At 43.2% G+C, this 13,133-nt stretch overlaps 1 protein-coding gene across 1 annotated transcript in view; it reads right to left on the bottom strand.

Moving 5' to 3' along the window:
- Nucleotides 1-13,133, bottom strand: part of CNTNAP2 (contactin associated protein 2) — a 1,980,972-nt gene that overhangs the window by 389,290 nt on the left and 1,578,549 nt on the right. The window contains exon 16 of the mRNA XM_057504985.1: nt 7,979-8,135. Within this exon, the coding sequence (XP_057360968.1) occupies nt 7,979-8,135 (157 nt within the window). The remainder of the gene's footprint in view (nt 1-7,978; nt 8,136-13,133) is intronic.

The following is a 13,133-nucleotide window of genomic DNA, read 5'->3' as shown; positions in this document are numbered from 1 at the left end:
ATTTAGATGCACTTCACAGGGAGGAAATCCGACCAGTCAACTTCAGTAATGTGAGCAGAAGGGATAAAACAGACGGGGCCACAGCCCCTTGTGAAATCCACCCCCGCTCTGCAACACACACCATGGGGCAAAACAGGATTAAAATAAGTTTCCTTTTTCCTTCTTCTTTTTTAAAAACAAAGCTAAATGAAGATGGCTTTCATTACATTGAAAGGGCATCTCCATTAATCTAGAAAGTTTCAGTATCTCGAAAGGAACTATATCAATAACTACCCATTTTAATATTTTATTTTACACACACATTTATTTGAACATCACCTATTGTTTTGGTCAGTTTAGCGATGAGAAGAGGCTTACTCATAACTGATATCAGTTCTCCTAGTATCACATTCCTACAATATGTGTGAATCAACCAATGAGCATTGGGGTATAAAGGGATCGCTGTCTTAAGCAGGATCCTAGGAGGATTAAGAGCACAAGCATGACTTTCACAGAATTCAGATCAATGAGAAAAAACATTATTTGCATGTGGTCACAGGCTGATGGCCTGGGGGTTCTCAGTTTCACTGTATTACACGGGAGGCATCCTAGAAACTCATTCTAGCATCGGGCTCGCAGAATCAAAAATGGAGAAGCTTTCCTGTTGCTGTGGAAGACTATTCTCCAATGTACTTTTTCTTGAGAGAACAGTTTAACATTGTTTTGTTATGTGACAGGATGCCTGTGGGGGCCCTTGTATTTTCATTTTAGTTTTTAAAACTACTTTAAAACATTTAATTGAACAGTTTAATATGATCATGGCAAAAAATTCAAAGGGTAAAAAAGATGTAAAATGGGGTAAGGAAAAGTCTTCCATAAGACCCCCATATCCTTAGTTCACTGTGTTAACTATTATTAGTAGTTCATTTTGTATAGTTTCCTGAAATTGTCTGTGCATGTGTAAGGGTTATGCATCTGCATGCATTTTTTTAAAAACAAGACTGTTAGCATACATGATCCTTCAACCTGTTTGCACTTTTATCTTGGCCATCTTTCTGTGCAAGGGCTTGTGTGTCTATTTCCTTCCTTTAATAACCAAATAACAGCATGATTATTTACAACTCTATTAATAGATATTTCTGTTTGGGTTTGCTCTGTTTTGACTGCTACAAAGAAATAGAACATAAAATCTCAGAACTTATATTTATTTGAGAGAATAAATGTCATATGCTGAAGGGTTAAGTTTTGAAAGTCATTTCCTAATTGCCCACAGAAGGGTGGCTTACTTGTCCTCTGAGCTCACAAGGAGAGACGATGAAATAAAACTGGACAGGTGGGCCCTGCACACACTGGGGCAGACTGTAATCTCCTAGGACTGAAACCTGAGTTTGGGAAAACGTGCCCAACAACCCCAGGTGCCCAGAACAGACTGCTGCTATGGCTGGTCTGGGCCATGCGACAGACATAGCCCTGCGTGCTTTAGCTGGGGATTTTCTCCTAAAGGCATTTCACGTTTGCACTATCAGTTGGCCCTGGAAACGAATGTTCCTCCTCTGGGAACTAAGGTAGGCCTGGGGTGGGGAGGAAGGACTTCCTTTCTCTGGTTCTGGAGAAGGCTGCAGCTTAGGTCTCTGCTCAGGGCTGCCGTGGACCATCATCAGTGACAGCGGGCTGGGGTCCGTGGGACGGTGGCTATGAGCAAGGCAGGGACTTGGGGCTGCTGCAGCTGGCATGTGTGAGTTTCTCTCAGTGTCACATGTGGGAAGCCCAGGCCTTTGGCTGAAAGACCCAAGGTGGCTTCTGCTGTGCTGGGGACTACTAGGGAGCCCTGTCCCCACTGTATGCACATCAGTGAGTCACAGATGGAGCCACACCAAGAGTCACCGGGGGTGGCATCAGCAGTAGGGGTGGTAACAGGGCACTCAGGCTCAGTGGCCGGAGTGCAGGGGCCGAGGCAAGTTGTTCTTAAACTCTGTAGGCCGCCCTGCAGGAAGCCAGGTGAGCGCTCTGTGTGCCAGGGCGCGTGGGGTTTGAGGTGGACTTACTGGACATTGTACTGGGGGTATGTGGAGTGTTTATTAGGAAAATATAGCTACACAGTGTCACTTAGGGTACTTTCTCATTTAAGCTTTGCATCTATCATGTGGTATAGGCACTGTTACTATTTTAATTTTGTGGCTAAGGAAACAGCCACAGAGAGCTTTTGTAACTTTTCAAGGTCACTGAGCTAGGACACAGCAGAGCTGGGGGTTAAAGTCTGGTTATATTTAGAAAATAATTTGAACATATTCATGATAAAGAATACTTTTATAAAATGAAAACAATGAGACATTTAAATACAATCACACCATGTGCACCACAGAAGAGTGTTAAAGTAGATATTATAAGTGAAATTGCACATTATGTTTGTAGCATTATTCACAACTGCTAAAATGTGGAAGCAACCCCAGTGTACATCTACAGACAAATGGATAAACAAATGGTGGTATATATAAGGAATGGAACATTATTCAGCCTTCAAAAAGAAGGAGATTCCAACACTTTGATGAACCCTGAGGACATTATGCTAAGTGAGATAACAAAAAGACAAATACTGTATGATTCCACTTAAATGAGGTACTAAAACAGTCAAATTCACAGAGAAAGGAAGTAGAATGGTGGTTGCCAGGGGCTGAGAGGAGGGAGGAATAGGAATCGATTTTCAGGTAGAGTTTTAGTTTTGCAAGATGGGAAGAGCTCTAGAGATGATGGTGGTGACGGCTGCACAGCAAAATGAACATATTTAATACCACTGAGCTGTACACTTAAAATGGGTAAGATAGTAAATGTTTTGCTATGTATATTTTATCACAATAAAACAAATTCAAAAAATTGAAATAATGTTCTATATAGTACATATGTTAAAGATTTTACAAAGTGTCTGTCCTGCTGAGTAATATCTGAGTCCAGAACTGCCTGCCTTGGGTTTGAATCTTGGCTCCACCACTCGTTAGCTGTGTGATCCTGCAGAAGTTCCTTAATCTCTCTGAGGTATAATTTCCTCCTTGGTAAAATGAGGATAAAATAGTACCTTCATCGTAGGGTCAGTGTAATGTTTAAATGACACGATCCATTTAATCACGTGGAACCATGTCTGGTACATAATTAACACTCAAATGTTCACTATTATTATTTGACTATCATGAATGAGAATGCATATATATTTCACTTTGAGTAAATGCGAACATATTTTATGCGAAATATTAAGATTATATGAAATTGTTTATAAACCATGAAAAAAACATGATTTCAAAACATTCAGCAGTTAGTTGCTGAATGGTAAAGTGACCCAGCCAAACATAAGTTTCTGGCTCTGAAACACTTGAAGAGGCTCTGCTGTCTGTGAACATCGGTCATGGATTATTTCTGGCCTAGGAAGGAAAGCCTGACGTGTAGACGAGGCCGCTCCACCCAGGGTCAGTGGCGCAGGGCCCAGTGGTTGGTATCTGTGTGGTCTTTCTAACACCGAGGCGGGAACTGCTCACTAATTGTAACACAAAGACTGTGCTAGCGGCTTTCCACCTCACTGGTTAGCCCCCCACGTCTGTGCTCATCTTCGCCAGGACACAACTACCCAGGAATTCTACAATGAGAGAAGGGCGATCAAGCAGCAAATGGCACGCCTTCACTACTAATTCCATTTCGGAATTTCTAATTTCAGATGTGATGATTTAGCTCATTGAATCAGGCTGCAAGAGACTTGGAATTACCCAGTGGTGGGCACTTAGCTGAGATCAAGGCTCGCTTAATTAGGATTCTGGCACTGTAGGTGGGGATATTTACTATTGCTGTGGATAGTAAATCATAAATGTTAAATTACACTCAATCTCAGAAATAACTGTGCAAAACTTCTCACAGCACAGATAATCAGGCAATTATTGAGATGGTTATAGTTCTCGCAGGCCATTACTGCTTTGCTATGAGACCCAGTCACGCTCTGAGCTACAGTCTCATTTATCCGGCCTCCATTTTTTGTGTATTTTACTCTAGTAAATAAGAATAAATGCTTAAGCTAAGTTTTAGAGTCCTTTAAGAAAAGAACACATAACATGTGGTCTACTGTTTAAGCTTTAAATTTAAAACTTACAGATAGCTAGTTAAAAATAATGAATTTATAAATCATTAAAAAGATGAAAATGTGAGTGTTCTTCCTTGATCAAGGTATTATAGAATAATGCTAGACTGGAGGTTTGGGGATCTGGGTCACAGTCTTCTCTCTGCTTCTAATTTCCAATGTAATTTTTGGAAAGTAAATTTTCTTGAACCTCAATTTATGCATGTGTAACTTAAGAAATTTTTAATGATTTTAGCTTGGGTTTGATTCAATATTCAAATAATAAAAATAATACACCTTAAATTACATACTGTAGTTGATAATATTCATTTATGATAGTGCTTTACCAAATCTTTACAGGAATTGGGAAGTACTATCTATGAATATTTTGCTGGTATGAAAACTTAGAGAAGTCAACTGGCCTGACTTAGGCCACATACAGAGGAAGGGGCATGGGAGAACTCTGCACCCATTTTGGCCTCAGTCCACTTTAATAAAATGATGCTCTGTGACTGAGGCCAGGTTATTGGAAGAAGTGACTTTCTTAGCTGGACAGTCGGGAAGCATGGAATTCAGCAGAACTTATATTTTTACTTTCATATCATAACAAATTGGTTTCACGTATGTGGATTTCACTTGGATTTGTACACTAGGGTTTCCTTTTCCTGCACCTCTCAGCCCGCCTCTGTGGAAGGACAAGAACAATTAAATCCCAGTGATCAGAGGAGCTTGGGTTGCCTGGACAGTGAGCCAGTGAGGACAGTGTCCTGCCAGCTCCGAGTTTGGGTGCCGTAACCGAAGCCAGCTTCCTACTGGGGCTGTGGTGGGGCTGCTCCTCCCTGTGGTGGCGGGACTCCCAGACAAGGCCTGTGGACAGCTGGTGCCTGTGCCCAGCCTGCATCATGCCCTGAGCGTCTGGCTCCCCCACTGATGATGTTGCTTCTCTTCTTACTGTATGGGAATTGAGAGAAGCAAGGGGTTCCTTGGAACAAATGCCCTGGATGGATTCAGCATCTCTCTCTGAGGTTTGAGGTGGCTGAGGGATTTGTACCTTCTCTTCTCTTCTCTTGATCCCTGACTTGGATGTTTCTCTAATAAAGCCCATTCTGTATCTCCCCCACGTGGCGTAGCAGAATTCGACCTCAGGCCTCTTACATAGCAGGTCGAGAGCATGAAGGGACCTCCTTTGCACAGTCCTCTTTTCATTTATTAAGATTCATTTGGAGTCATAAAAATTGTACTGAGAATTACACAATTAAGAAGAGCAAATAGCTGTGTATACCATGCTGTACAATTTGCCGAATGTTATGTTCTCTATTTCATTTAATTCTCACAAAATCTGCCAATCAAGATTTATTTTGTTTATACAGACAAGAAATCTGATTCCAGAATGGTTAAAAGCCTCTCTCAAAAGTGGCAAATCTAGATCATTTTTAAAGCATCTACATAACAGATCCTCTTTTGGGTGCTGGTGAATTCAAAGACCAATAAGACATCACTGAAAGCCTTTTTCCTTGTACTAAATAAGGAAGACCATTTTAATAGCTATTTATGTTAAACATATTCATTATATTTTTCAGTTTGCTCAAAATATAGTGCCTCTATTATGAGATATTGGACAGATTCTCCAGAAGGAAAGGGGTGAAGATGTCTTAGCTGCTACTCAGCTGGAAGAGAACAAGACATCAACATATCCAAGTCCCTGAGGAAATGAAGAGTTACGATCCAATCAAATCCTGCTGGGGAATGTGTCTGCCAGTCAGGCTGAACAGGTCTGCCTGCAGTAAGTTTCTCATCTGTGATCTGGATTCAGGTATGTCCTGGGAAATCATTTCAGATGAAATGTATTTCTCTAACTTCTATACTTCTTATCAGTAGTCCCACCAATGGTGCCCCTCTGGTTTTAGACATGATATCACATGGGTACCTCAAAGTTAACCTCTGCAAAACTGAGCCCATCATCTACTTGGTTAGTGCTTTCTTCCTTAGCCTGATGGATAGCCTTGCTGCCCCTCTGCTGCTACGTGTCCACTGGGGAGCTGACCCAGACTTCCCCTTCTCTTCTTGCAGAGTCATAATTGTGAAGCCCTGTAGATCCCACTTCAAGTATCTTTAAAGTCTTCCCTCTCCATGGCTGTGCCATCACTCACCCCAAGCCCTTGGTGCCTTTCAAGCACTATCACTACATCCTTTTCCTCCCTTCTCATCCCCCCATCAAGCCCACCTCCAAAGGGCTCACTGATGATGAACCCAAACCCTACCACTTGTGAAGAGAATGGGAGCTCTGGTGCCATACTGCCTCCACATCGGCGCTCCTCACTGTGCCCCTCCGTTCTTCTCTGTATCGTGTTCCGGGTCTACTGTACTGAGGCTTCCCTGGACGGGCCGGGCTTATACACACTGCTCCTCCAAGACGGTCCTGCGAGGAGGAGTGTGCCCGGCAAATTCTTACTTCTCTTCCAAGCATTCCTCTCTGCGAGGACTTTCCTAACTCTTCCTTCCATGACCTCAGTTAGACTTAGATCTTCTTCCACTGGATTTATTGCATCCTGCCATGCTTTCATCACAGCACCGCCTGTATTATGTTGTCTATTTCTGTAGGGTTTTTTGCGCACTCGTTTTTGAGCTCCTTGAGGACAAAGTACCAGTCCTGTACATCATCATTTCCCTAGTACTTAGCAGGATGTTTGACAAAAGTGAATGTCACTTGGATTTCTACACTAGATTTTCTTTCTCCCAAATATGTCAACTCTCCTCCGTAGTAGGACATAAAGAACCAAACACGCTGGGTTGCCTGGTCTAGGACCTATCTGGGGCCGCACTTCCACATCTCCCAGGCAGGTGTGGGGGCTGTCCCCAAAGTCAGCTTCTCAAAGGGGCTGTGAGTCAAAGGTGAGCAGACCATGAATCTGAGAGGGTCAATGGAACTTGCTTAAGGACACACAACTAACTAGTAAAAATTGAAAACAAGAACATAATCAGGGTAAGGATTCTTGCTCTTGCCTTTACTGCCTTACCCCAGTACCTAGAAAAGTCCCTGACACAGATGAGTTCCATCAGTATCTGCTGAGTAAATGACTGACTGACTGACTGAATTAATAACAGTTAACTTCAGAGCCCAGTGCCCTTTGGATCCCATTTTCTTGATTTCCAGTTTTGGGATAACGTGTGAATGTGTGGGTGCATGTAGACACATTTTTCAAACAAATAAAATAAATAAATAGAATATCATCACTTTCTCTGTATAATAAACCACAATTACATAACAATGATAGCTGTTTGCAGGTATCGGAGGCCTTGCCATGATTCTGACATTGGGGGAAGCAGGAGCGCATGTGTTTCTGGGAAGAACCATTTGAGTTTTTATATGGAATGACTGCTGACTTCCTCTTTATCTATTGCTGATACAGACCCAACCATTCACGGGGAAGCAGGACAAAAGTCAGGAGGAGGAGGAAAGAAGCCCCAGGTGGATCTCTCCTGAACTGATGTGTATGGGAGTCATACAGAGGTCACGGCAGGGAGGAAACGCGGACCGCCAAGGCCTGCCGCTGAAGACAAGCGTGAAGACAACCCTCCCCTTTTCCCTCCCTCTCCCTTTTTCTCTCATCTGGCAACTCAAAGTGAACACGCAGGTGGGGAGGCACCCACACAGGACCGCTCTAGGTGGGTGCTCCACACGCTGTTGTTACAGGGCAAATTAGAATGCAAATCACTAATACGTGGCTCATACTTTCCTCTCTGAATAACAGCGGTTTTTGCTTTTATATTTTTCAGTGATTTCCTGACATTTGTCAACTGGGTTAGTTCCAAACCTTTACAAGCTATTATCTCATTATTCAGCACTTCTCAAACATCCTCCCCTTTCTAACTGGCCTGCTCTACAGGCACCCGGCGGGCACTCACCACTGCTTGTAATCCGCGTCGCAGTTGCAGTAATACTTGGGGTCCGTGCAGTTGCGCTCGATGCCACAGGCGCATTTCTGAATCCCGGGCCCGGAGCCTCCCCAGTAGTAGTGCTTCTCGTTGGCTTTGCCAACCCACCAGGTGTAAGGGTTTCCATCTAGGAGAAAGGGAAAGGCACACTCAGGTAGGAACAGGACTGGTCACCACAAAGTCGTGCTTATGGCCTTTTTCCCCCCAGACAGACCAAACAAAATGCATTTCAGTAATAGGACTATTTAATCAAAAACATCAGAGGGAATGGTAAGGTCATGTTTTCCCACCAGGATATACACCTCTTTCCATGGAGGAAACTTTTACATTCAAGCTCAGTAATTTAGGGGTCTATTCTCTAAATAGGCTGCACCGATGGGGCACGTTCACAATGAGGGCACGTAGGCCACCCGCTGATTCTGTAACATGCAACTAAGTTCACAGCCAGTCATGCTTTTTCTGAAATAACGGTCATGGGGAGCACAGCACATTGGAACTGAACGTGGTCTTACTGTGACCTCCTGATTTTACAGGTAAGGAAACTCAGGTCTAGAAAGGCTCAGACGTCCTTTCAATCACACAGCGTATTAGTCCCCAAACCAGAAATCTGATTCTGCATCTCCCGAGACAGTGCTTTTTATATGAAATACTTTGCTTTATCATTTGGCTGAATATGCACTTGTGTACTTGTTCATCTGCCCAATCATCAAATATCCATTAAGTTTCCATATGTGACAAACATTATAAGAAACTCAGCAGATAAGGGAAGAAAAAGATACAGAGTGAGAATTCAGTGAGTAAGTAATATGACCAGAGGCAGGTGAGTGAGAAGGGAAGTCACGAGGGAGCTGTGTCTGGAAGGTGGACTGGCATCACCCGGGTGGATAGGATGCAGAGAGGTAAGGGCTCGCAGGCAAAGGGACTGGAACGGAGAAAGACAGAGGTGCGGCTTCTATGGAAAACACATGTAGGTGCACATGCATCTACGGTAGAACAGGGCTGGCGAGATGTGACTGGGATGGGCAATAGTGGTGACCGCAGATGAGGGCCAAGTCACAGAAAATCTCTGTTCAAATAAGAAGTGACTTTTGCACTGGTTTATCCTTGCTTTTCCATGTTTATTTTCTCCCAATTTAAGAAGGTTGAACTTCGTCCTGTAAGTAATGGAAAACCAGTAAGGGATTTTAAGCAGGGATTTATCATGATCAAATTTGTGTTTTAAAAGATTTACAGTAAGATGAAAGATTTCTGGGAGATGAAGTCAGGAAGGCCAGATGTGACACTCTGGTGTTAATACAGGAGAGAAATAATTAAATAGTGGTGGAAATGCAGAGGAAGAGGAAATAGGAAGACAGGAAGGCGGGTAACTGGGGTGGAATGTTGGGGTCAGTGTGGGAAGAAGGTCCAGGAGGCGGGGAGGATTGGCCCAGGCTTCTGCTCGGGTGACAGAGGAGATGGCGATACACTTCACAAGGTAAGTGACGGGGTTGGAAGGTGAGGCTCCTGGGAATGTCAAAGAAAGGATGATGAGCACTATTCAGATGCAACCAGTTTAGTTTTCTGGCTTTTTTTAAGGTGGGCTTTTGAAAGTCATGAAATTGTACTGGGAGGTTCCGGCTTGATGTAATGAATTAGCAAATGATGAACTTAGAGAGCAGTTATTCAGGTATTTTTCTACTTCACAAATTTCTAGATTTCCTAGTTGTGTTGACTTAATTTGGAAAACTTACTGGTTTTCCCTTTGCAAGATCATTTACAGCACTTGAATTTTAAAACATATATTTGACTGTTTTTGGTAAATAGTAGAGAGGGAGATTTCAGAACCACCTCTCCGGGAGAAAGAACCTGCTCTGGAACCCCATCTTCTGCCTAGGTGGCCCCGTCCCAGACTCTAGGGGGCAGTGTTTGCTTTTCACATCCAAGCTATTTGCTTCTGCCTTCTCTTCCCAGCAGGGAAGACTGTAAAGCATCCAACTTTTGCTGCTTCCCAGTGTTGGTTGGGACTGTGACCAGTACTAAACTCTTGTTTTCTTTTGATGCATTCAAGAATTTTAAAAAATAAGGCAAAAAATCCAATTTATGGAAACTATAGAATCTGAACCAGGCCAGCAAGCTGCCTCAGGTCTGTTGATTCCATCTCTGGCCATGTCACAGGAAGAGGGTGCAGGGGGACGGGGCCATGCTGAAGAGCCTGGGGTCCTTCTAGACCACAAGCTGATCCCAAAAATATACAGACATGACCTAGACTGGTTATCATACCTATTATCACACTGTATCTTTTCAACTTGGCCTAATGCTCAGTTATTTCCCTCAAAAGCCATTTTGGCTACTGTCATTGTTTCTGCAGGAAACGTGAGAAACTGAGGAGAGGTGGCCTCAGTGTCTGGTTGTTTGGGCCGTGGTCGTTCCCGTTGGAGCCTAAGCTCTGCGCGCAATCCAGCCTCTGAGCTAATCTCAGGAGGCAGGCCCTCAGCTCCTGTAGGGAGGGACTCTCAGAGACGCCAGGGCGGGGCCCGGGGGGTGATCTGCGATGACACTGCGTTTGTGCAGTGCGTGGAGATGACACATTAGCGACTACGTAGGGCACCCCAATTTCCCGATCCTCCCACCCCCGTTTTTCAAGCCAGACAGTCTTACACGGCTAACGTTCTTGGTTAGGATGATGGACAATTGATGCTGTTTTGTTCTCCTTCCCAGGAAAATAAGTTAGGTTCAGTATAAAATGTTTAGCTTCACTGTTTCCACATCTGTCATGAGCAGAATGCCAATAAGAAAAACATATTCCACAGGAAAAGCAAATTGTACCCTTTGTCATTAGCATTGGCTGATTTGGTTAAATCAAACCAGTATAACAACAAAAAATTATTAATTTGGCATATATTTTATATTCAGTAAGGAGAGAAAGGTTCGGTTTTCACGGAGCAAAGAACTGCCTTGTTCTAGTGCTCTGCTAATGAAGCGCTACCTCTGCTTTACAAATTGTTGTTTACCTGTTAATTGGCTTTGGGGGAAAGCAGTTAAAGGTAATAAAAATGGAAAGACTTTAAAAGAATTAGAAGTGGTGAGAAAAGAAGTAATTTAATTACACAGTGCCAAGAGTTCAAGAACTTCTCTAACCTCAGAATAAGATTCTTGTTAACTATATTGCATAGGTGGGATCACTGCGCCAAGATCAGGGGATGATGAACCCTATTCTACGTTAACTAGAAGCTAAAGTATTAAAGTAAGGTGTACTGTCGTAAAACAGCCCAGTATGGACTGAATTAAATATAATCACTACATTGTTTGTTCTCACTTGAGCTCAGGTTTTATTATGCTGAAGATTTCGTTATGGTTTAGGTGAATAAACAGGAAAAGGAAGAAAGGAGTAACTTGCTTCCCAAGACTTAAAGGAACCAATAGACCTCTGTTATTTTATCCAATAACAAGCTGTTTCAGAAATGCAAGGGCAAATGCCTGGAGACCTCGATGAAAATGTGGTACATAACTGTAATTTTCAAAATATGCCCTTTGGGATTTCTGGGCTACACAAAGTAACTTAATAATATATTTAAATAAATGTCCTGGCATACTAGAAGGTAAGACCCAGTATGGTCACTGGGACATTTAATTAGTTCCATTCCATCCATTTCTACAGGATATTAACAATACCACAAAGGTTCACGGTCTCCAAAATGAAAACTTAAAAGGATATCTTTAGCATGATGAAACATGGTTTTATTATGTCTACTGCTATCTACTTACCTAAAAATTCTGTTAAAGAATCACAGGGGGCTTTTTAGTGAAGAAAAACAGGTCTGACTGGAGCAGAAAACTGCCTTCAGGGCTCTGCATGGTGCCCCCTGCTGGCAGCCCCCGTCCACCCTCCCCAGGCCCCTGCTCTGCTGTCCTGCTTGGTCAGGCTGTTTGAGGCTCCCTACAGGGCAGGATCCTCTTTCTAAAGAAGTGACTCCTGTTCTGAAAATCCCCCACTTCCTCCTCCCTCCCACCCTCACCCCAGCACCACCAGCTCCCTCTTCCTCCACTTCTTCAATCAATATCTGCCAGCCACTCTGATCTGATTACAATACTCTATGCCAGGATACCAGTGGTGATCGTATACTTACTAAATAAAGACATCTGTAATTGGGGGAATCTAGGCAGAATGTGTAAAGCATTCCAGGACCCGTGAAAGCCTTCCCTTCCAATGCAAATGGCCTCGAGAAGAAAAGGTGAACCTTATGGTAAGCTCCAGATTGGGCTGCAACAGAGAGGAAATATGGAGGTGCTGTAGCTCCTAGAGAGCCCCCCAGATACTCGCCACCTATAATGTGGAAGATCAAGAGGCCAGAATCCTCTTCCCCTTCAGTATAAGATGTGCACAGTCCAAGGATTGCAGAGCCCTAAAGCTAACGTGGACAGCTGCCCTTGTCTCCAGGTATTGGAAAGGAGAACAGGTCCAGAGTTCCTGACTTGACCGAGGCAGCCTCTCTTTGACATGTGCAGTGTGTCCCTCTGTAATCAGTTCCAAGAACTGGACTATGGCCGCTTGTCTCAGGATTACCCTAGGCAGATGAAGGCTGGGAGGTGAAGTCATGGAGTGACTGCTTCTGTGTTCTTTCCCTCTGGTGGGTGGTCAGTACAGAGAAGGGTTTCCAACTAACCTGGGGCAAGATTTACCTGAGGTTCTAGTGAACCACACAGACTCCCTGATGTACAGTATGAAATCTATAGCATAAGGATCTAAGAGGAAGATCTTGAGACCTGGTGATCCTTATGATTAGACAGATCTGCCAGGTGCTGATGGTGGGAGATAACAGTGCAGGCTTAGTTCATGGAATACTGAGAGGCATGGTGCAGGGGGCCCCCTGGATGCCAGACCAGGGCTCTGTCTTCTGGAAGAAGTAGTAATGGTGTTCACTACAGTAACAACTACATAGAAATTTCCCAATTATTTTTTCCAGAATAATCTAGTTATAACACTTTTTGTTTTGCAATTTCATAACCATGATCCTGAGTCTAAAAGCCTGTATTTTACTATTTAGATGAAGAACTTTAAAAATAAAATAAAATAATTATACAGTATGTCATTCTCATAGAAAAGCCTATCATCTCAAGCTGTCATTTTTGTGCAATCAGTTTATTA

The sequence above is a fragment of the Manis pentadactyla genome, chromosome 7 (genome assembly GCF_030020395.1).
Source record: "Manis pentadactyla isolate mManPen7 chromosome 7, mManPen7.hap1, whole genome shotgun sequence".
Lineage (NCBI taxonomy): Eukaryota > Metazoa > Chordata > Mammalia > Pholidota > Manidae > Manis > Manis pentadactyla.
Note: the sequence above shows the minus strand (reverse complement) of the source record. Positions and strands in the feature narration are given on the sequence as shown.